This window comes from Erigeron canadensis, chromosome 3 (genome assembly GCF_010389155.1).
Source record: "Erigeron canadensis isolate Cc75 chromosome 3, C_canadensis_v1, whole genome shotgun sequence".
Lineage (NCBI taxonomy): Eukaryota > Viridiplantae > Streptophyta > Magnoliopsida > Asterales > Asteraceae > Erigeron > Erigeron canadensis.
Genome location: NC_057763.1, coordinates 22367446 through 22392138, shown reverse-complemented (window position 1 = coordinate 22392138; position 24693 = coordinate 22367446). Strand labels below are relative to the sequence as shown.

Here is a 24693-nt window from a genome sequence, read left to right as displayed (position 1 = left end):
ACAATCCTCAATAGGACCGGCTAGTAGTATCAATAGAGCACACACAATCCTCAATAGGACCGGCTAGTCGTATCAATAGAGCACACACAATCCTCAATAGGACCGGCTAGTAGTATCAATAGAGCACACACAATCCTCAATAGGACCGGCTAGTAGTATCAAGTAGTCAAATAGCCGAAGAGTAGTAAAAGTAGTTACGGCATGTATAAAAGCATAAGTAGTATTCCTTTCACCCTGAAATAAGTAAAGAAAAAGGGGCTACGAAGACTCACAGTGATCTGCTACAACTTAGTTCTGCGAGCACAGAGTATAAACACAGATATAGTAAAATATATCTACTCGAATCCAAGTATGTCTTGATATCAACCTAATCACAAACCATTGAGCATAGATGGATACATGTATTAGTTCTCGTGATTATTTATTCACTAAGTGTCCTTGATGTACTGATGATTTGGTTCACTAAAGATCTTTAAACGTTTGACTCAACAGTGTTTTTCATACACTAGACTCGTAATGAACGTCTTTGAACTCGCACTTTGATAAACAAGATCGAATATGTCTTGATTATACCTTAATTAGGGTTTCCTTGTACATGATAGACTTGGATTACAACTAAGTATAAAATCTGATTTCTACAACTAACGAAAATAGGGTTTAAATTCGTAAAGTGTAGCTGAACGAAGATTAAATTCGTAAGGTGTAATTGAACGAAAATAGACTTTAAATTCGTAAGGTGTATCTGAACGAAAATAGACTTTAAATTCGTAAGGTGTATCTGAACGAAAATAGACTTTAAATTCGTAAGGTGTATCTGAACGAAGATAGGATTAGATTCGTTTGAGGACTTAAAATTGTTTGGAGCTTAAGTTTGTTTTGAGGCTTAACTTCATTTTGGAAGACTTAAATTCGTTTCTAGGATACTAAATTCGTTTTAAGTGTTTTTAGGACGAATTTGGGACTGTTCTAACAAAAACGAGAGTCTTGAAGATTAAAACATGTTTACGACCCAGATTTGATCACGAAAAGGTTACTAAACACTTTTAGACCCAAACCCACTAACTTTTAACACGATTTTTACACCAAAAATGGACCAAATCATCAAGAACATACACTTGAAAAGTAAACTTTTATTTTGATGAAAATCTCAAAATTTGTTGTTGTTACCTGAAAATCGGGACTAGAAATATGTTTTGATTATCACAAAGAAGCTAAAAATGCAAGAAATCTTGGTTTAACAACTCAAAATCAAATGATGAATTTTGTGGGTGAAGATGGTGAATGTATGTGTGTGTTTTTAGAGAGAGAGAGAGAGGTGAGATGGGGAGAAAATGGTGAAGAAGTGGAAAAATGGGGTTTTCTAACCCTTTTATAGTTTTCCCTTAATTAATGATTCTATTAAATGTAGGGTCTAAATGAAACATTTTCGGACTAGAATTTCTTGAATGAAATCGCTTACGTCTTGAAACCTAATATTCTTATCACAATAGACCATAGACGCGTCTTATAATTTAAGATTTAAGATTGAATAGACCTTCATGTGAGCACATATTCGAAACTAGAACATATCATGGATTTATTTAAATTATTTCTAAGGCGGTTGTTACATTATGCCCCGATATAACTCATCTTTTTTCCAATCTCATCTTTGTTATTGTTCTGTAGTTGGCTTAAACTATTGCCAATAAGGTGGTTATGCAGCAGGTCACTGATTCAACCTTTGTTAGCCGGCAAAAAGCTTTAGTGTAATTGTAAAAGAAAAAAGTCTACTTCTAGTTTCTCTACCTAAGATAAGACTTTGGACACGACAACTAGGATCAAGATTGCATGTCTTTATTGCCCAGTTCTTCTGGCTGCTCCCAAACACTTTTGTACAAATTTTGTAATTTTCTAGTAGATACGGAGTACTTAGTTTGTCAAAGGTGATTAAGTTTTATACGTTCGATCAGTCATGTAATTCTTAAATAAAGTGATTTATGAGGGTTTATATAAAAAAAACACAATGTTGGAATTAACCATTGACATAGTTAAAAACGAAGACTTATAGGCATGATTATATTAGTATGTAATTAGAAGGTGTAATTAGATAATACTTGAAAGGGTGTAATGGTTGGCCAAAAGACACAACCATCACCACCGTAGGAAAGGGTGGCGGTTAACACCAAACACCACCACCGAATAGACACAATGGTTCACTTGTAACCATTCAACTAGTATATATAGGATATTACGTATAGACAAATTTACAAGTGTGTAACAACGACAATTCATTCTATACACAAAGTTTATTACATATTTCTTGTTCTTGATCCTACTGGGACAACAGTGGTATCAGAGCACAGTTTTCGTGATTTGGAATCAACCCCAAATCACCAGTTTTTCGTTTTAACTAAATCAGAAAACATTCCTTACAATTGAGTACCGTTTTTACTCAATTGCTGTTTAATTGACTGCCGTTTTTCAGTCATTTCGATTTCCGTTCTCAATCGCCGTTTACAACCATTTGATTGTCGTTTTCAATCACCGCTTACAACAACTTCGATTGCTGTTCTCAATCGCCGTTACAACCATTTTGATTGCCGCCTTCAATCACCGATTTTCAGTTTTTTTCCGATTGTCGTTTCAATCGCCGTTTATAACCTATCCATAAAGTTGCTTGCCGTAATCAAACAACAGAAGAAATCAGTCTATTTTGTTCGCCGTTACCGAACAACTGAAATATCGAAACCGTTTTTTTCGATCAGTTAACAAACATTGAAACATAACCGTTTCAATCAGAAAGCAAGAAAAGAAACCGATTTTGTTCGCCGTTACCGAACAACAGACCATCGAAGTTTTTCGATCAGATTACAAAATTGAAACTTTGTTTCAATCCGACTATCAGAAAAGAAGAAAAAGAAATTGAACATAAATTCGATCAGAGAAAGAAGAAGAACACCGTTCGTTGATCAGTGAATCACGGACCAGTGAAGAAAGAAGAACCTTAATTTTTGGGGGTTTTTTGTGCGTAAAAACAAGAAGAAGGGGGAAGCAGATTGCATCAAAAAAGGATAAGGAACCGTTTGGAGAAGAGGAAAAGAACGGGTGTCTACCAACAGATTGTGAGTCGTATGTTGTCTTAGGCCCACTTAAGGGCTACAGAATTCCAGAATGGGCTGCTGCGCAGCCAGCCTTAATTAAATTAGGCCTGGTTTTTTAGGTTACTTGGGGAACAAGTATTTTAACCCTAATTATGTAGCCTATTTATATTCAGCTCTTGTACATGTAATTTTTTATCACTCAATAAAAGAAAAACCCTAGTTGCCCCCCGTGGATTAGTTCACACACATACCGTGTGTGAGATACCACGTTAAATCTTCGTGTTATTTATTTTCTGTTTGATTTTCAGATTTCAGTTTGTGTGTGTGTTTAATCAGACCCAAGTTCCTAACACATATAAGGAAGGATACAGATTTATAATTCCCAGGTTTTATTATTCAAACTTATCTTGTTTCTATTAATTAAGTAATCAAGTTTATTATAGCCCATACAAAACGTATTATACTCTCAAATAAATTGAACTGCATTTTGATTCAAAAGTTAGTGGGCTTGATTTATTGAAAAGTTCAAGTAAAAATTTGGAACTACAAAATCTTTATATTATTGTTGATATCACAAAAGGTTTTATAAATAATTGTAATTTTCGAAAGACTTATTTTATAAAAAGATTGTTTTAGAAACTCTTAAATAAATAAGTATTGGAAAAGAAGATTCGGAGAGTTCGAATAACGATAAGGGAATAGGATCGACACACTATCTTCAATGCCCGTTGTTGACGACAACAAACTATACGATATGGTCAATAAGAATGAAGATCATTTTACAAGCAAATGGTCTATGGGAAATGGTCGCGTCCGATAAAAGTAAAGCTGATGAAAAGCGAAACAAAACCGCGATTGGGTATCTATTTCAAGGATTACCTGAAGATATGATGTTGCAAGTAGCAAGTTGTGCAAATGCAAAAGAAGTTTGGGATACATTAAAGACTTGAAATGTTGGAGTAGATCGAGTACAAAAGGCAAAACTACAAACTCACAAATCCGAATTTGAGATGTTACAAATTGAGGAAGATGAAACCATTGATTCATTCACTGCGAAAATGACAAGTATTACATGACAGATGACAAGTCTTGGATCAACCCTCGATGATGCAACCCGTGTGCGAAAACTGTTAAATTCTGTACCAGAGAGGTTCATTCAAATTGTGGCGTCAATTGAGCAATACTCGGATCTAGATAAACTGACTTTGGACGAAGCCATTGGAAGATTAAAAACCTTCGAAGAAAGGATAAAGGTTAAGAAAGGAAAGATTTTCGATCATCAAGATAAATTATTATTTACAAAACATGACAACAACAATGGTCGAAGACATCACTATGATAATCAAGGAAGAGGAAGATATGTTCCACCACATAACCGAGGCTATGACAATTCAAATACAACATGGAAGAAACGATAATTATTCGAAAGATACATTCAAGAGCTACAATGAAGAAAATAAATCCCCTCAAGATCAAGAAGGATTTACAAGGAATGTGAATAATGTAAGATGCTATAATTGCAAGAAACTTGGACATTATGCATCAGATTGTCGACGAAGACCTCAAAGACGACAAAGAGAAGAAGTATCAAACCTTGTGGAAGAAGACGTAGAACCACAATTACTAATTGCACCCACAAGCTTCAACAAGACTCAAGGAAAACTTAGCAAGGATACATCAACGAATCAAAGCAATCCATTTGCAAATTTAGTTTATTAACTTTAAGAGGTTGTATCTTGGTCATGGTAGATGACTATAATTATTCCCCTATTTCTAGACGCGTAGTTGTTAGTCATATCCATTTCTAGACATTGATAAATTATTATACGATGTTTAGTGGTGAATAAAAATCAATAATTATCAAAGTAATTTATAATCAATACAAGTAGTAGGATAATAATAATAATAATAATAATAATAATAATAATAATAATAATAATAATAATAATAATAATAAGATTATACAAAAAATAAAAATAAAAATGGAAGTATAGCATTTAAGGGGGAGGGGCAACGACCAAAAGAAAAAAAAAAGAAAAGAGAAATTGTATTTCTATTAGAACTCTTGTTAAATTATATATTAATATATCCTAATTACATTCAAACTCTAAAACACTTATCCTTATAATAAATATAAGTAAATACCTAAACGAACAAAAAAAAAAAACTATTTTTGTTTCTCTTCTCCTTCTTGCCGTCGACCCAAAGAAAAAAAAGAGGGAAAACTCTCTCAAGATCAAAGCTATAATTTATTGGTAAGTTTAATTATAATTCTATTGAATCTTGATTTAAATTACAATTAATAATAAAGTTCTTAAAGATTATATTCTATTCTTTCTTTTCAAGGTATCTAAGAAGAAGATCATCAATCTTGGGGTAAAATCACTTGTCTTCTCTTTTCATATATATTAGTCTTTTTATTTATTAATATATATATATAAGCATATCTTTTTATTTATTAATTTTTATTTATAAGTAACCTATTTGATGAATATATATTATGGCAAATTTATAATAATGAATGAAAGGGTTTTTTTTTAGGGTTAAATCAAAAGCTTGAAGTATAAATCATATTAATGTTAAAAGTTTACGTATTTATTGTAGCATAATAATTAATGTAATTAAAAAAATTCAATTATGAAGGCATGGAAATCATAATAACAGATGTAAATAGGTGTTGGAAAGATTTGAAAGTTTATATATGAATATTAGTTGTAGTAGTCTTTAAAACAGTAAGTTTGGGTTATTTCTGAATCTGGACAGATTCAGTTTATTAACTTTAAGATGTCGTATCTTGGTCATGGGAGATGGTTAAGTCACGTTTTTGGTGTCTAAAATTAAGTTCAGGAAGTCTACTTTCTGGTGGAATTGGTTTCGTGTCAAAATATGAAGGTTAAGGTTGTCAAACGGATTTTATAACAAAACTGCGCAAAGCTGAGTTTTCCGAACAGATGTTGGTCGACTTCAAATAGTCACATCTTGGTCGATTTTATGAACTGGAAAATTATTTTTCTCCAGAAACGTTTTTGAGATGTTAAGATTGTACAGTAAAAAAATTGGATTTTTTTGAAGCTTCGAAGGCCCTTAACTTTTATAAAACTTTTCTGTGCGCAAATAGTGATTTTTCTGACTAGTCTGTAATCATTGAATTTTTAAAAATAGTTAACGTGCCAAATAAATTATGTAAAAATTCATGTAAGTATATAACACTCTAAGGTAACAGTAGTTAAGATTTGGAATCTTGAATCATTCGTTTAGTCCTAATAAAAAATAGATAAAGTTACCAAAAATTTGAGTTAATATGAACTTGTAGAATTTAATCTTAAATCATTAAAACAAATATTATATATTAAGTTATGTGACTTGTAACTTAATAATATATGACAAATCAGTTGTGAATATTTTGAAAGTAGCCATATGTGTATTTCATCAAATACGGGTTACAATGGACGGTTCTTGACCATGTCCATAATTGTAACTTGTTTATATATATATGTTGTGTAGATTCTAGCGACCTTGTTGGATTTGCATAACTACTTGCTTGTTGAGGTGAGTTTCGTGGCCCCTTTTTTATATTATTTCTTTGGGGGAAAATGATGCTCAAAATACTTTTCATTTCTTTACTAGCTGTGTCAAAACTTGTTTGTTTTCATGGACAAATACGTGTAATTATGTAATGTGTATGCTAGCTTGCTTGTATTGATTTCTTTGATGCAATAGATGTCTTTTGATATCTATTGAAGACTATTGGAAAACTATCGACCAACTTTATACCCTAGCTGGTAGTTGTTGGTATTTAAAGCATGATTGAGTTGTTGGCAGGAGTGATGGGGATTGTGTTGTTGGATAACTATGATGGCATTGATTAGTATTTAGTATGCTACTACATGTTTATATTTACACTATTGTCCAAACTTGATATATCATGCACAGCAAACTCATTTGTATTCCTTTAAACCTACGAACTCACCAACGTTATGTTGACATTTTCGAGCATACATTTTCAGGTAATAACAATGCTTAAGAAGATTGAGCTTATGGACTTTAGGAAGACCAATAAAGAGATCCTTCATGGACTCATAGATTGCATGTGAAACATTGAACGCTATTTGCAATTGTTACTTCTTTGCTATTTGAGGCGTGTTGCCTAGACTCTCCGTTTGTGGGAATTTACATTTATTTGAATTCATTTAGTATGACTCTATTTTAAAGTCCATGTGCTATTGCTATATTTTTTCGTCATATCCTACAATTCCGCCTAAGGTGGGGTGTGACACGTGTTAAGAAAACGTATGTATAAGGTACGAGTGTTGCCCTACATTCGTTCTAAAGGGGTTGTCACCTGACGCATATGAGAATGGTATGGATTTGATGGGCGGTGATCCAAGATATGGTACGGGCGTAGCCCTTAATTCTAAGGGCAAAGCCCTTAGAGATGATTTTTCAATGGTTCTCACGGTTCTCACCATATATGTTGGATCTCACTTGATCCCTTCACTATATTCATATCTATATATCTAATAAAACAGTAGTTATCCTAGCATTCTAAAGCCATCTAAGTACTCAACTTAAAACTATCTTTATACTTTGCCACATAAGATTTTTTTTCTGTGTCATCTCCATGAATTTTTCCATTTAATATATACTACATTCCTTTTTCGTTACAATATTAATAAAATAAAATAACAATATATTAAATAAAATAGTCAACTTTTTATTTGTTTCCAAATAAATAATTGCTAGCACCTTTTTTCAATATATAAGTTTGCTAATTACTAACCTATAAATACGTCTAAGTCAGTATATCAAGTTTATTTCACAAAATTGTTATTGCTAAATGTATGTATGTATTCTAATATTTTGTTTTTCTACTCATTAATGTAGTGGATCTGTAATTAAGAAAATTTTGAATATTAGATTTTTAAATACTTTCAATTAATTTTATATAATTTTTTATTTAAATGTTGCTTAATAGAAATTTTATTGATTAAATACTAAAAGTTTTGAAAAATAATTCAAGAACCGTGCATCACACGGGGCAAAAATCCTAGTATATATATATATATATATATTATAAGGAAGTGTTATCCATATTTTGATTATTTGTTTTTATGTTCATTTTTCAAAAATCTAAAACAGTTTTAAATAATTTTCTAAAAAAACTTTGAAAAGGTTTTCATAATCTTGTAAGAAAATTAAAACAATAATTTTATTTAAGTATATTAATAAAAAAAATAATGAAAAAAAGGTAAGAAAGATTATACTTTTTGCTATAGTGGTTTTTTTTTTAAAATTTCATTTCCTATTTTACAAATAACATAATTATAAAATGAAAGAAAAAAAACCCTATAATTAAATAAAAATAGAAAAAGAACAAACAAGGGATCCATATCCATTTCCTAAAACCCGATTAGATTCGAACCGTCTCATCTATACATCTGGGAAGCTGTATTTCAAAATCATTTTTTTCTCTCTAAAAACCGATTTCGCATCTCCTCTTCATTTACTATAATCTTCTATATAATAATAATAATATTGTGAATTAAGAGATCTAAATTAATTGTTATATTTCCAGTTATATAGTATATATATATATATATTTCTATCTATCTATATACATACACGTTTTTTGATATCTCTGGGTTTTCAAGATTTTCATTGCTATAGGCTCTCGACCAGCTCATTCATTCATTCTATCTCTCGCAGATTTGTATTTGTTTTCGTGTGAGGTTATATTCGTTCATTCTAATTCTAATATTCGATATTTTGTGTGTTGGTTATATTCGATTATTCTTGTGTCTTTATATTTCTCTAGCTCTCTCTCAGATCTTTATATTCGATATTTTTACTTTTTTATTTATTTTTTTAAGTTACAGCCATATTGCAGTCACTTATTTTAATTTCGATTATTATCCATTTAATATTAATAACCATCTTGTTTTAATATTAGCTATATACAAGTGATATATAATTTTGTTTTTAATTTGGAGTCATACTACCCATATCTCCTTTGAGTTATCATATATTGTTGCTCCTATTACTATTGTTTGCTGTTCTAATTTATTTGCAATATATTACTGATTTATTACTATTATTATTATTATTATTATTATTATTATTATTATTATTATTATTTTGTTTGTTTGTTACATTTATTTGTTGAGTTTTAGTTTAAGCTGTCTCTATCAAATAATTATGTGAGGTCATGTCCTTCTGATTTAGGGGCGGGCAGGCATAGGGGGGTTAATGCTAGAGTAAAGAGAACCTTTAGGCTTAGATTCGGGAGTTGGAATGTAGGCACCCTTAAGGGAAAGTTTTTAGAGCTAGGAGATGCCCTGTCTAGATGTAATGTAGACATTGCATGCTTTCAAGAAACTAGGTGGACGGGGAAAAGTACTAGAGAGGAGAACGGATACAAGCTATGGTACTCTGGAGTGCCTAAGTCGATTAACGGAGTAGGGATCATCATGACCGAACGACTTAAAGATTTCATTGTGCAAGTGGAAAGACACGGGGATAGGTTGATGTTGGTGAGATTGGTGATACAAGAGGAGACAATAAACGTGATCAGCGCGTATGCTCCCCAGTCGGGCCAGAGAGCGGGAGAGAAGAAAAGTTTTTGGGACTTTCTCGATGAACTTGTGAGGAGTTGCCCTGTTGACCAACGACTAGTGTTAGGAGGAGACTTAAACGGGCATATAGGAGTAGAGTCAGACGGCTACGCGGGTGTACACGGCTACGCGGGTGTACACGAGGGATTAGGCTTTGGAGTGAGGAACGATGAGGGTCGCACGATATTGGAGTTTGCTACTCCACATGATCTGGTTATTGCAAACTCGTTTTTCCGAAAGAGGAATTTTCAGCTGATTACCTTTCAAAGTGGCCTAAATAAGACTCAAATCGACTACTTCTTGGTGCGTAAAGGCGACTTTAGGGCTTGCAAAGATTGCAAGGTACTTCCGAGAGAGGCGGGCTACTCCTAACATAGACTGTTGGTAATAGATTTGTTCCTGAGTAGAAGTAAAATGAAGACAGGGAAGGCTGTAAAGCCAAGAATCCTCTGGAAAAACCTAATGGGTGAAGCAGCAGAGACGTTTAGGTCGACGATTAGCTCGAGGTTCACAAGGGAGATAAAGAACGGTTCGCATATGGGAGCTGACGAGTTATGGACACTCTTGGCAGAGGGTATGAGGGAGACGGCAAAGGAGGTTCTAGGGGTAACTAGAGGAACTGGACGACAATGGAGAATGGGTAGGGAATCTTGGTGGATTAGTGAAGAGGTCCAGTCCAAGGTCGCGGCAAAACTTAGTTGCTTTAAGGATCTTGTCTAAAGCCGCCAGAACGGGACAAATGAAGACTGGTCTTTGGCTAGGCAGAGGTACTACGAAGCCAAGAAAGAAGCAAAGAGGACGGTTGCTATAGCAAAAGAAAGAGCGTACGAAGAATTGTACAAGAAACTAGATTCCAAAGAAGGCGAAAACAAAATCTTCAGAATCGCTAAAGCAAGGGAGAAAAGACGTAGGGATTTAGGAGATGTCATTTATATCAAAGACGAAAGTGGACGGAGCATTGTGAAGGAGGGAGACATTAGGAAAAGATGGGAAGAGTACTTCGCCAACCTGTTTAATGGGAGAAGGTCGGGGAGAGTTCAAGGAGGAGAAGACCTCACCGCACACTCAAACACACGCTACGACGACGATGATGCTACGAGGATCAGCCAAGAAGAAGTAAGGGTCCCCCTAAAGAAGATGGGGAGAAACAAAGCAGTAGGTCCAAACCGAATTCCGGTTAAGGCATGGAGATGCCTGGGGGACGTGGGGATAAGCTTGCTGACAAGCCTCTTCAACAAGATTTGGACGAGTGCAAAAATGCCAGAAGAATGGAGACTTAGTGAGGTTATACCTATCTATAAGAACAAGGGGGACGTGCAGAGTTGTAGCAACTATAGGGGCATTAAACTCCTTAGTCATACCATGAAGCTCTGGGAGAGAGTGATCGAGACGAGGCTCAGAAGAGTTACGAAGGTGGCAGAGAACCAATTTGGGTTTATGCCAGGGAGGTCGTCGATGGAGGCTATCCATATCACCAGAAGCCTTATGGAAAAGTATAGGGAAAGACAAAAAGCGTTACATTGTGCCTTCCTAGATTTGGATAAGGCGTACGATAGTGTACCACGAGAGCTGATCTGGAGGACGCTCCAAGCGAAAGGAGTTACTGGGAGATACATTAGTGTTATCAGGGATATGTACGATAGGGCGAGGACCGGTGTCCGAACACCGGTGGGGAGCACAGAGCTTTTCTCGGTAGAATTGGGCCTTCACCAGGGCTCGGCGCTTAGTCCTTACCTTTTTACCTTGATCTTAGACGAGTTGTCTAGTGGCCTACAGGAGGAACTACCGTGGTGCATGATTTTTGTAGATGACATTGCACTGATTGCAAGATCGACGGAGGAGTTAAACCGTAGGCTCGAGAAATGGAGAGAAGCCCTTGAAGACAATGGTTTGTGTGTGAGCCGAGAGAAGACTGAATACCTACGATGTGACTTCGATAAACAGGAAATAAGATAAAATGGGGATGAGGATATTCGCATCGGGGAGCGGATATTGGGTCCGAAGGTGTCTTTTAGATACCTCGGATCGGTGATACACAAATCGGGGGGGATAGACGAAGACGTGACACATCGAATCCAAGCTGGATGGATGAGGTGGAGATCAGCTTCTGGAGTCATGTGCGACAAGCGGATCTCGCTAAAACTGAAAGGCAAGTTTTACAGAGTGGCTATTAGACCGACTATGTTATACGGGTCGGAATGTTGGCCGATGACGAAAGCCCAAGCGTCTCAAGTAGAGGTGGCAGAGATGAGGATGCTAAGGTGGTCTTGTGGGAAGACCCTATCAGACAGGATCCCCACGGGAGTTTTTAGAGCCGAACTTGAAGTAGGGACCATCATTAACAAGCTAAGAGAAGGGCGCTTGAGATGGTTTGGCCATGTTAGGAGAAGGGATCGAACAGCACCATTAAGGAGAGCGGAGTCTATTCACGTCGAAGGCATACGAAGAAGGGGAAGGCCGAAGATGAGATGGGAGGACCGATTGGCGAAGGACCTAATAGAGCTTGGTTTGTCGGAGGACATGACGTCGGATAGGACGGCCTGGAGAACTAGGATTAGAGTAGAGGATTAGGTTAGGGTATGACTTTTGTGGGACTGCGATTGACATCTTTTTCCCATAGTGCCTTGCCTAAGGTGGTTTGTGTTTGTTTGGCCGGGAGAAGTAGGCCCAATATAAGTGACTCTAGACAACAGAAGGCTTTGGGCTGACAGGAAAAGAGGTAGGTCGACGGAGGTGGAAGGTCAGAATACCGAAGGATATGAAGGAGTTTTCTGGTGGAGGAGGTGGATAGTGAGTGTAAGGCATATGGGAATAGGTTTTTGTATACTTTTTTTTCCTTAGACTTTGGTTCTCAGTAACCTCCGTAGTGGTTTTGACCTGAGTAGAGGGAGGCCAAAATCGAGGGGGGAGGTTACTCTTGGCTGCCCCTAAATGCTTTGCCCGTTGGAGGACATGACCGATGAGAGTTTATTAGAGGACTAGGACTAGTTTAGGGGTTTGGGAGCTTGGGAGAAGGCTAGGTTTAGTCTAAGTTAATGTCTAGCTAGGCGGCTTAGTTAGTGTGTTTCATAGGTTGCGCACCACCCGTTATTTTCCTTGGACTTATCGGGCACTAGGTTTTCTTAGTTCATTCCCTATATGTAGGTAGGTTTGGGATTTATGCTGAAACACTTTTAAATTTGTCTACGTTATACATGGTTGTTATTATATGTGTTTTGATGAGTGCTTTTAGTTATTTCTTAGTTCATTCCTTATATGTAGGTAGGTTTGGGATTTATGCTGAAACACTTTTAAATTTGTCTACGTTATACATGGTTGTTATTATATGTGTTTTGATGAGTGCTTTTAGTTACACTTTTAGGGCGTTTGACGCTACTTTTCTTTTATGTTCTCGGGTGTTCTCAGTAGACGGTGTCTAGAGGACTAGGTGTATAGGTTACCTGTGTCGTTTTGGAGCGTTTTAGCGAGTAGACTAGGATTAGTTTGGCTTTGCGGCCCTTAGTGTTTAGTCATTTCTTACATATAGGTATGGTTGTCCTGGTGGTTTGTACCTCTTGTTTGAGATCCTTGCTGAAGACTTTGTGTATTATGTTCTTTCATTTTATGTTGTTTTTTGCGTATTATGGTTCCTAGATTTTACGTACTGTGCTTAGGTACTTTTAGGCCGTACGTTTGCTACTATTCCCTACTCTTAATATAGCCATACCCAGCGGACATGTATATCGTCTTGGCATTTTCTCGGCAGACAGGTATAAACACTTTACTCTTTTTAAGGTTTTTACATATGCTTGGCCGGAGGTCCTTATGGAAGCAGTCTCTTTACCTTTGGGTAGAGGTATGACTGTCTACAGCTCACCTCTCCCATACCCCGCACAGGGATTGGGTACAGTTGTTGTTGTCTTCATTATGACTCCTAAATAGCAAGTCCTTCATTATTTTCTTTGAATTTTGTTTTTTTTATGTGCATCTGTATATGTATATCAGTATATATCTATTTGTATAAATGTATTACTGTGGTAGAAATTGATATTGCTGGTTAAATTTGGGAACTTTTTTTACTGTTTAGTCAAACAATAGGTTGGGATTGTGTATTTTTTTCTATCAATAATTATTAGATATAATGTGATTTAAAATGCACTTGTAAATGAATGATTCATCAATAATCAATAATAATAAGTATACATTCGGAATCAAGAAAACTACTTGGTATGTCTTTTACTCGGGTTTCGTAGTTACGGCTTGCATTGGATAGGTTTAAGATTGATAAATTTGATACCTTTATTACGTTATAAGTGCTTGGATGTGTTTGTTATAAGCACTTCTTATTGATCAAAAGATCAGCTGATCAAGCAACTCGTTTTAAAACAATGAATAAAGGACGAATCTCAGCCACAATGAAGTTTTGTGGTTATAGGACTAGTTATATTGTTATATGTCGCTAAATCTATATATTAGTGAGTGATCTTGCATAGTATCCGCGACTGACTTTCATTCTGTGATGAATGCATCCGGGACTGAAATGACATGGTACCGGCCCATACAAATAAGGACTGCGTTTTTCCCAGAGACGGATTTTCAGTATTTTCAGTCTTTGTTAGTTCGATACAACAAGAACTGATTTTCAGTTGGTAACCCCATTTTCCGTAACTAGGTTGTAATAACTGATTAGTGACTAGCAAAATCAGTTCCCGACTGATCATGATGTATGAGAGACTGATGATTTTTCAGTCCCTAAAAGCTTGTTTTTATAGTTATGATTTGTATTTGCTCAATGTTGTTTCTCTATAAGCTTGCTAAAGCAAAGGGAGGTAATCATATAGCGATGCAATGAGGTTACTTTTTCTGGTTGTTTAATGTGGAATGCATGTTTGTGAAGAGTTAAGATCTAAAACTATTGAAAAAAGCCACAACTTCTTTTGTATTATGTGTCAGTTGATTTAGTAACCTTTTTGGAATGTAATAATAGTTTGTAATTACGAATCAACAGTATGTTAATACTTTATGTTAATCATTTTGTTGTTTCCATGGTAGAGCTACAAGTAACAAATCCGGTTGTCCCATCTTCTACTAACAATGGCAGCAATATACAGCCTTTACATCATCAACAAATCAGGTGGTCTCATCTTCTACAAGGTATTCTTTCTTCTTTTTTTCCCCCCAAATTCTCACTTTCAGTTACTTTTTTTTGTTAATTAAAAGAAAATTTGGATATAATAGGATTATGGATTACAAGGAAGAATGGATACAAATGATACTTTGAGATTAGCAAGTTTATGGCATTCAATGCATGCAATTTCACAACAATTATCTCCGATTTCGGGTTGCTCTGGAATAGAACTTCTCGAAGCTGACACTTTTGATCTCCATTGCTTTCAGTCTCTCACTGGTATGGATTTTATTTATCTAAGCTAAGTACTGTTACATATATGTATATATAATGAACCTCAAAGTTTATGCTTTTATGAGATCGCAACATAGAATAGAAAGTCAGAATTATCCAAGAAAGTCGGATTATGCCCCGATATAACTCATCTTTTTTCCAATCTCATCTTTGATCTTTGTTATTGTTCTGTAGTTGGCTTAAACCCTTGCCAATAAGGTGGTTATGCAGCAGGTCACTGATTCAACCTTTATTAGCTGGCAAAAAGCTTTAGTGTAATTGTAAAAGAAAAAAGTCTACTTTTAGTTTCTCTACTTTAGATAAGACCTTAGACACGGCAACTAGGATCAAGATTGCACGTCTTTATTGCCCAGTTTGTTTGTCTGGCTGCTCCCAAACACTTTCGTACAAATTTTGTAATTTTCTAGTAGATACGGAGTACTTAGTTTGTCAAAGGTGATTAAGTTTTATACGTTTGATCAGTCATGTAATTCTTGAATAAAGTGATTTATGAGGGTTTATATAAAAACAAAACACTTGAGGCTAATTTGTTTTTATACCCGTTTGACATCTTAAAGATAGAACACAACCAAAATTGGTGGATTCATATGTGAATATTTTGAAATTGCTACTTCTAGTGAGAAGGAAAAAACAGTATCACTACCATTCCTAGCACATCACATCCCCTCCCTAAAATTTATATCTAAAAATACTGATATCAAGCACCTATTGGAATTCCTTTTTTAAAACTTACAGTTTTTCTTTCCTGCTAAGCTAAAAATATTAGTCCGTGTGTTATCTACTTCCCTTTTATTTTAAAATTTGGCGGCTATGGCTATATATTCTGTCCTTTTAAACTTTCTCTTATTGTGTTAGTTTAATTTGTAAGTGTTTTGTTGGAGGTATACGATGCATGGTATGTGATAGAACCCGAAATTGGAGTAAGGAAATATAGCGCTTAGATTTTTGAATTTGAAACGAAAGGCATGATAAGGCCTATACGAGAACAAATCTCCAGACAAACATACTAGTTTGCTGATTAATGAACATCAAAGACAAGAGATCCCAAAAATAAAACATGCTAGCCTATATAAAGAAAATAAGGGCAGGTATGGTAAATTTGAGTTCTTTATTCTATTTCCCCCTATCCCACATTCCCAGCACACTAATGGGTCTGGTCAGCGGCCCATGTTGACCCACAGCTCTGGGTTCGAATCCGTATGCAACTATGCATGGATATAAATAGTTTCTCTTAAGTATGGTCTGAACAGTATCAGGATCTCTTTGATGAAAAATAGATGTAAAGTCGCTATGTATCAGGATGAATGAAAAATAATAGTAAAGTAGGAGTGTAGGACACATTTAATCATTATGGTGTACATGAGATCATGATCAAAGTGATAATGAGGAAAAGTTTAGTTCAGATGATAATGATGTTGATGATACAACCTCTTTATATGCATCTGTATCACAGGGGATGAGGAGGGTGAGCTAAATGAATCTTGAAAGAAAAGCTGATGTTTAAATAAACAAATATTATTAAATCATTAACAATGTAGATGCTTTTGTCGAGAAGGGTGTTATTAATGATGATGATGATGTGCAAAATTTTCAAGGTGTGTGTTTTCCGATACATGATCTTAGGACACACTAGAAGTTGATGAAATCTTCAACAGGTGAAAGTATGAAGGCAGCCATCAATGACAGAAAGCATTACAAACTATTCATTACCCAATGGTTCAGAGTAAATTATGAACTTTAGAAAGTATTTGCTATGTGTCATAAATGAATGTGATTAAAGTGTTCCAAGCTACTTTTGGATGTTATGGCTACTTGTAGGGCAAGGTGGGGGTCTTATCAAGTTAGACCACATGTGGATGAACATAGGTTTGCTTGAAACTGTATGTGTGGTTCTTTAGTTAATTTAAGAGGATTGCTAACAGGTTTTACCGTAGGAAGCAAAGTTTAAACAAAAAAAGTGATTTATCAGCTGTTTCAGCCAGAAAACACAGTTTGGGCTAAGTAGTTTAGTTGATAAGTATCAGTAAGACATGCGACAACACAATGAATAATTGTGGAACTCTATAGAGATTAGAATTTCCATCTTTAGTACTACAGTGAAATTGTTTGTGGAAGTGAAGTATGATGGAAAGACATCTCCAATTATTTTTAATATATTAACAAGGTTTGGGAGACGACTCTAAGAGTCTAAGTGGTTGTAGACTTGTAGTAACTTTGGATGGCATTTTGTTGAAGACAATCTACATGGAAATTTACTTTCTATTGCGGGTTGGCATGGGGATTTTCAGATATTTCTAGTCACATAGGGTGTTGTAAATCCTGAAAGGAAGATAACTAGTGACTCATGAAATATGATAATCTGTTAAATGATGGTGATGTAGCATATAAGATCTGCATGAGGTAAAACTCATCCCTATTAATTTTGTTTGTATTTATGTTATAATCGTGGCTTTGATGTATACATTAAGTTCTCAATAATTGAAAAGGCTTCTTGAAGCAATGAAAGATTAAGGGTGTCATGAAACTCATTAAGCACAACGGTTTTTAAGCCATATTTTTGCTATATATGGGAAAAGGTTCAATATAATATTATTTACAGACCTGTAATATGTTCCTTCTAAAGCATCATATGTATGTCAGTTTTGAATGAAATTAGAGATGGGTACAAATGCATATAATATGTTTTAAAAAACCCTTGGGTGTGTCTTTAAATATTTCGACTGTCGAGGATATGATACTGTTAAAAATGGAATAAGTGAACATTCGACTTACTTAAAATGGTGATAGGAGGTAGCCTGTAATTACAATTCTTGAAGCAATCTGACTTATTGTGATATGCCTTATCATTAGCAAGAAACTCGAATTGTGAAAGAATTCACATAGGTATTGGTTTGTGAGATTTCATTGGTGCTCTTTCTTTGTGTTATCAATGCACTGGTTCTATTGATTTACATTGTTAGTGTGTGATCCCATGTTATGGTAGCCTTTTACAAGTGTAATGTTTGATGGATGCTAGGAGAGACATATTTTTGCAGGCTGCAATAATATTCTGATTTGCCATGCATCATTCTATTGGAACTATTGCTTACAGACTTTTCTATGTTGAAAGATAGCTGCCTAACATAAGGACATAAAAAACCATAAAATTCTCACCTCATGCAAGAACATATTTCTTCTTGTTCATCAACTAATAGCATGGTCGCTGTATGCGTAAGTTAAAAGCAGTTTTCGGTGTTATATGTTTACATGGTTCTCTGGAAAAGTTTAGCAACTTCCAGTCATTACCTGTAGTTTTTCGGCAAATTCTGGCGATGAGCTGTAGTGTTAAGAGAGAGAGAGAGAGAGGTAAGGCATTTGCTTTACATAATAGTTTAGAGGTATAGAAGAAGTCATTTGTCTTATGTTTGATCTCAAATGCCTACCATGAAATCAGCCCAAATCTTACATAACTACACACTTTGCCAGTTGAGAACACCGAGAAAGCACCCGACAGAAGGTCACAAATTCATACCTCTTTTCTTTCTTTATGAGAGTTTACGATATGTATGTGGTGTTTAATCAATCTGATGTATTAGGAATTTTGGTTAAACCTTTCTCTGAAATTGAATGTCGTTGCGAGTTTGCCTTCCAATAATTGTATCTCTATGAGAGTTTACCAACACACCTTAATCGTAATCTTGCAGGAACAAAGTTTTTTGTGGTATCTGAGCCTGGAACACAGCACATGGAAAATCTACTGAAGCATATATATGAACTATACACGGATTATGTTTTAAAGAATCCCTTTTATGAGATGGAGATGCCAATCCGGTGTGAGCTCTTTGATATCAACTTAGCACAAGCAATACAAAAGGACCGTGTCGCATATCTTGGGCGATGAAATGAAGCATTAGCAATAAAACCCCGTGTCTCCAACTTCTATTCTAAGTCGGGTTTTATTTCAGCTATTGAATTGGATATTATCTGGTGAGTGATGTTTTACATCATGTTTATTTAGACATGATGGCAGCCAATAGAGGTAAACAGTTTGTGTATGCAGCATATCTGCATATATATCTTATACTATTTTTTCGGTGAGATGGATCCATTTACCCTTATTAGTGTACTTTGGAGAATTTAAAATTGTAGGCATGGATTACTCAATGGTGAAAATTTCTATTTGTATCGATATATGATTGATAATAATAATAGTAATTGAAGGCCTAAAGTTTGGAGGTTCCAGAAAATGTATAATGTCATCAAATCAAACGCTTAACATAATCATATTTGCATAGCAATCAAATATACTAGTCTTCATGCACCTATATATAGAGTGCAAGTTACCAATTTTAGAGTTTAGCCAATTGTTTAATGACTCTATTAATTTTTGCGAAAATTAATAGTTTAACATTAATCTTGGACATAGCCTATAGTTGGTTTGACACATTGACACCTAAGTGTTAAACAACTATATGAGATTAAGTTTTAGCATTTGCCTCAAATGTCACAGTTCTTGATTTTAGAAGTGAACACAGGTATACTTTTCCCATTTTGAAACTGGCTGTCAACATTCAGTAAACATTCCATTGAATTGCATTGTGTGAAGTGTGAACATCATTCCAGTAGCAATTCAATCTTAATTAAAGTTAATAACCTTATTTCACTTTAGGAGTCAAGTTCAAACCAAATTAACTAAATTCGGCTGGGTCCATCATGATCTTTGATATTGTTTAAATTTAATTTATTTTATATGTATCTGATTTATTATACTAATCAGAACGTGCTGACGTTTGTTTGACAATTGCAGCTTCAAAACAGAAAATAAATAAATACTTTAAAGCTCGTGTAAAATTTTGTTTGACAAGTTTCACTCCAATTTTGATATAAAACTATTATTCTAAACTGAATTTTAAACTACTCACCTTTTTTTTAGTAAAAAATTATGTTGATTAGGAATAAAACACTAAATTAAGCTACTAAGCTAGTTTGAATGTTTGTACTAACTATTAGCCAACGAATAAATCTTAATTAAAAAATTAAATATTCAGAATTTCTGAAACGTGGTCTTTTTAATCGTTATGACTTATGACCTAAACATAAATTAATAATAAGTTGCATTAACGTTCAATTCACTTAGGATCTACTATAGTATAATATACAAGGGTATTTATAATAATATTATCATGTATTTGCTCAAAGTTGGAAAAACGTATATTTTAATCTGAAATGTCAACCGTTTCTAATGATTTCAACCAAAGAGGTCTTCAATTTTTTAGACCGGTGGCACCATCTTTTCGGTTGGTTCGTCGGTGGTGAATTGTGTTAGGATTTAAGCACTTAAACATATAACAATTTATGAGTAAACAGCAGATAAGGACGTATATGCAATCACATTAATTAACAAAGAAGGAATCGAATGTGTACCTTTTAACGTAAGCTTCCAATTAAGGGTGTAAACGAGCTAAGTCGAGCCGATACAGTGTCAAGCTCGAGCTCGACTTGACTACAAAACTCGAAGCTCGAAGCTCAACCGAGCTTTAATCTTCAAGTTCGAACTTGAACTTGGCTTATGTATCAACACTTTCGAGCTCGACTCGGCTCAACTCGATTAAGTAATAAATTTAGTTTTAAGTCAAATTAGTCCTATAAGCTCAACAATTTCAAGCTCGACTCGATTAAGCTCGGCTCGGTAGGATAGTAATTATGTAAAAATATATAATATTCAAGGGTAAAATTGTAAACAATCACAAGCTTGATTAAGCTTGAGAGCTTTTCGAGTAGGTTATTTTGAGGCTCGAACTCGACTTGAAAATCTATTCGAGTAGCTCGAGCTTGTGATTCGACTTCGGGTAGGTTACTCGAAAATCTATTCGAAAATTTATTCGAGTAGGTTACTTAAATAATTTGCGAGTCGATTTCGGGTAGCTCGCGAACTGTCTCATCTCGTTTACACCCCTACTTTCAATAAACATAATAATAATAATACTATTATTATTATTAATTAGGGTTTATTGTAAAACCCCTCTCGCACACTCGACACCCCTATATTGTATGCTAGTACCCGATCACAAACAACCCTAACTATCGAAAACCTAAAACCCGAACCCTTTGGGTTTTCTTTTCGGCCGATTGAACCAAGAAGGGAGAGAGGGGAGAGATTTTCACAATTGATTTTATTGTGAATGTATGTTAAAACCCTTAGAATTAACGATATATAAGCTTTTATTGTAAGGGTTTTTACCTTGGTGGACAAACAATCCTAAAGGCTTTACAAGCCTTAGAATTTTCGGCCCCAATGTGGTGGAATTTAGAAACAACACAAATTCCTAATTTCACTTTAACACCTCTTCTTTTAATTAATAAACACTATTAAACTTTTAATTAGTTTATTAATCATTTCATATCAAACTAATCAACATATTACTCACAATACATTAATAAATTATATAGAGTTTACATGCCATTTTGTGTAACCCGTAGGCTTAAATAACTCTCATACATGGTTTTATTTTACGTGATCAAATACTAACAAATTGTCCTAAGTAACGAAGATGCGACGATGTGGAAACGTTTGGTGGATATGTGTGTATATATATGTGGGGAAGGTGCCTATATATAAAAAGGGGGAAAGGAATATGAGATTGTTAGGCACTTAAGATGGGTGAAAAACCCTTCACATATTTTATTTTCAACCATAAAAATCATGGAGACCAAACATATATTCAAAATATTAAAATATTGGTATGTGAAGGGTTTTTCACCCAAATTACGTGCATAACAGCCTAATACTCATTTTTCTCATATATAAATGTATGTTTATGTTTATGTTTGTGTGTAATTAAGTGACAATTTGTTAGGAGCGTTTATCAAAGAAATGCCAGACCGACCTAGCAATGAATGTCGTCATATTCACAAAACATTTGTAGCTTTTGCGCGCATTCAAAAAGAAACAAAGTTTTATGATATTTTACACTAACAAGTAAAAAATTATGTGGTTCACGCACTTCGTCTTTATGATCTCGGGTAGCGGTACCAAGAAGTATCGATATCGAAATTTATTGGTAGATCCGAGGTAGTGCACCACATTAAGTTTATGTGCCCGCCACACTTCACAAAGTTTTTTCGAATAGTTAGACTAATTGCATATAATTATTAAGTGCTTGAATAGCTTCTGGACAAGATTATGTGCGGGTATATTTATATCGACTCAAATTTGCTTCCCCAACCAAAGTAGCAAATGTGTGTTGCAATAATATACATCATTTGAAAGCAAAAAACGGAATTATTTGACATAAAAATTAGTACACTGATATTTTTATATAGTCACTGGACCATCTATAATGTGGTTGTGAGCCGAAGTTCTCACGGATTTACAACTTCCCAGTCCAATTATCAGTTGGTACTGTGAGGAAGCCTTCCGCTCTGTAATGTTAAGTACATGGATTCATTTTTGTTGTGGAAGTTTGAAACAGAATCGGAAGCTGGTGTAAGGTAAAACCTATGTTTTTCCTCTCGATAAAGGTCCTGATTGAGTGGCATACAAACTCGGGGCTGGGAAAGAAGGAACGAAAGGTTTTGAAAGGAATAATGTTTATCACGTGTTGGTGCTTATGAAAGACTATGAACGATAAGAGGTTTAAGAAGTCAAAGATCCTTAGTGAAAAAGTCTTCCAAGAGGTCAAGACGTTGGGGTTCCTTTGGTATAAGCATTAAACAAGGAATTGTACTATTAGTTGGTGACCACTCCTCGATTATGGGAGCGGTGTGTGTAAATATAAACATTACTTAAAAGTATATATATATATATATATATATGGGGAAATGAATATGGGGTTGTCCCCATCTCGCATTTGGTTCATAGAATGTTTTTGTAAGAAATGAAATCTTGCAACGGAATTAGATTCTGAAGAAATGGAATTTGATGAAATGTTTTTTGTTTTTTTTAAATTCAAGAGAATGAAGTAATGAAATTCCATCCAATAACCCCATGGATTGGAGATTCCATCATTTGATGGAATGTTTACATTCCAATGGAATGAAATTCCATCATCTATTGACAACCAAACATACCACGGATTGGAATTCAATTCCAATTCCATCAGAATCTGTGAACCAAACGCGCCCTTAAAGTTTATAATATGGGGAGCCCTAACACATAAATATTTTATAATTTTTCAACAAATTATAAAATATTTATGTGTGAGGGGTTCCCCATCTAAACTTAGATAGGTAACAACCCATATTCACTCTTTCCATTATATATATATATATATATATATATAGGGATGGGAATATAAGGTTGTCGGGTATCTAAGCTTAGGTGTGGAACACTCACATATTGTTTTTTTAATCCATAAAAATCATGGGGGTCCATGCATTTATTCATTAAACAAGAAATAATAAAATATTAGTATGTGAGTGGTTACACACCTAAGCTTAGGTGCCAAACAGCCTTATATTCCCTTTTCCCATATATATATATACACATATATAGGTGCAAGTTATTTTAGGACCAATTTTAGAACATGCGTTTTTTGTAACTTACACACCACCATGATAATCTCCGACCACCACCATGATTTTCCGGCCACCGTGTCGCCAGAAAATCATGTGTAAGTTAACTTACACATGTGTAAGTAACTTACACATGTGTAAGTTAACTTACACATGATTTTCCGGGTGGCTCGTCGCCGGAAAGTCTTGGTGCTTTTACAAAAAAATCTTGTATATGGTAGTAGATGATGATGATGGTGTGTAAATTATAAAAAACACATGTCCTAATTGATCCTAAAATAAGAGGTGGTCATAAAATAACACACCCTATATAATATATATATATATATATATATGGGGGATGTGAATATAAGGTTGTCAGGTATCTAAACTTAGGTGTGAAACACTCAAATATTGTTTTTTTAATCCATAAAAATCATGAGGGCCAATGCATTTATTCATTAAACAAGAAATAATAAAATATTAGTATGTGAGGGCTCAACACCTAAGCTTAGGTGCCGGACAACCTTATATATATATATAACTTAAGTCTTAAGGAGAAAAGGTTCATTTTTGATTTTTTTTTTTTAGCTTGTTTTTTTTAAAAAATTTTTATTTAACATAAAATCATTCCAAAAAAAAAAATAAAAAAATTACAACTTACACATGTGTTATGTGTAGATATATGTAAGGTATAAAAATCTACACATGTGTAAGAATTGTTTTTTTTTTTTAAAGTTTTTTTGGAATGGGTTTTCACTAAAAAATAGATTAAAAAATAAAATATCTCTCATATATATATATATATATAGGTGGGTTATTTATATTACAAGCATTTAAAAAAGTACAAAAGGTACATGTGTAAGTTAACTTACACATGTTTGTTCCTTCCATCTCAGACCACCACCATCATCTCGGACCACCACCACGATCCTCCGGCGACGGCGACCATCTCTGGAAAGACTTACACATGTGTAAGTTAACTTTCCGGCGAGAATCAGGTTCGTTTTCGGGTGGATACGGTACGGGCCAGAGGCCCTCATCCGTTCTAAGTTGACCGTCAAGGGATGCATATGGGAATCGTATGGATTTGATGGGCAGCGATCCAAGAGATGGTGACGGTTTGCTT

The 24693-nt window shown here is 34.6% G+C and overlaps 2 protein-coding genes across 4 annotated transcripts; both read left to right on the top strand.

The window, feature by feature from the left end:
* Positions 1-8712: 8712 nt before the first annotated feature.
* LOC122590938 (trafficking protein particle complex subunit 4) lies at positions 8713-19352 on the top strand. 3 transcript variants are annotated; one of them, XM_043763112.1, is made up of 5 exons: positions 12466-12835; positions 12953-13440; positions 14723-14824; positions 14909-15077; positions 18776-19352. In XM_043763112.1, the coding sequence occupies exons 3-5, from the start codon at positions 14765-14767 to the stop codon at positions 18970-18972; spliced, it is 426 nt and encodes a 141-aa protein (XP_043619047.1). In that variant the 5' UTR covers positions 12466-12835; positions 12953-13440; positions 14723-14764; the 3' UTR covers positions 18973-19352. The 3 variants fall into 3 exon arrangements, 2 of the variants coding, with proteins under 2 accessions (XP_043619048.1, XP_043619047.1); XM_043763113.1 differs by lacking the exons at positions 12466-12835; positions 12953-13440 and adding an exon at positions 8713-8809; XR_006322650.1 differs by lacking the exons at positions 14723-14824; positions 14909-15077; positions 18776-19352 and having other exon boundaries at positions 9059-12835.
* On the top strand, positions 11780-13110 carry LOC122591692. Its single transcript, XM_043763942.1, has 2 exons — positions 11780-12197; positions 12953-13110. Exons 1-2 carry the CDS (start codon positions 11780-11782, stop codon positions 13108-13110), a joined length of 576 nt encoding a protein of 191 aa, XP_043619877.1.
* Positions 19353-24693: the final 5341 nt, after the last annotated feature.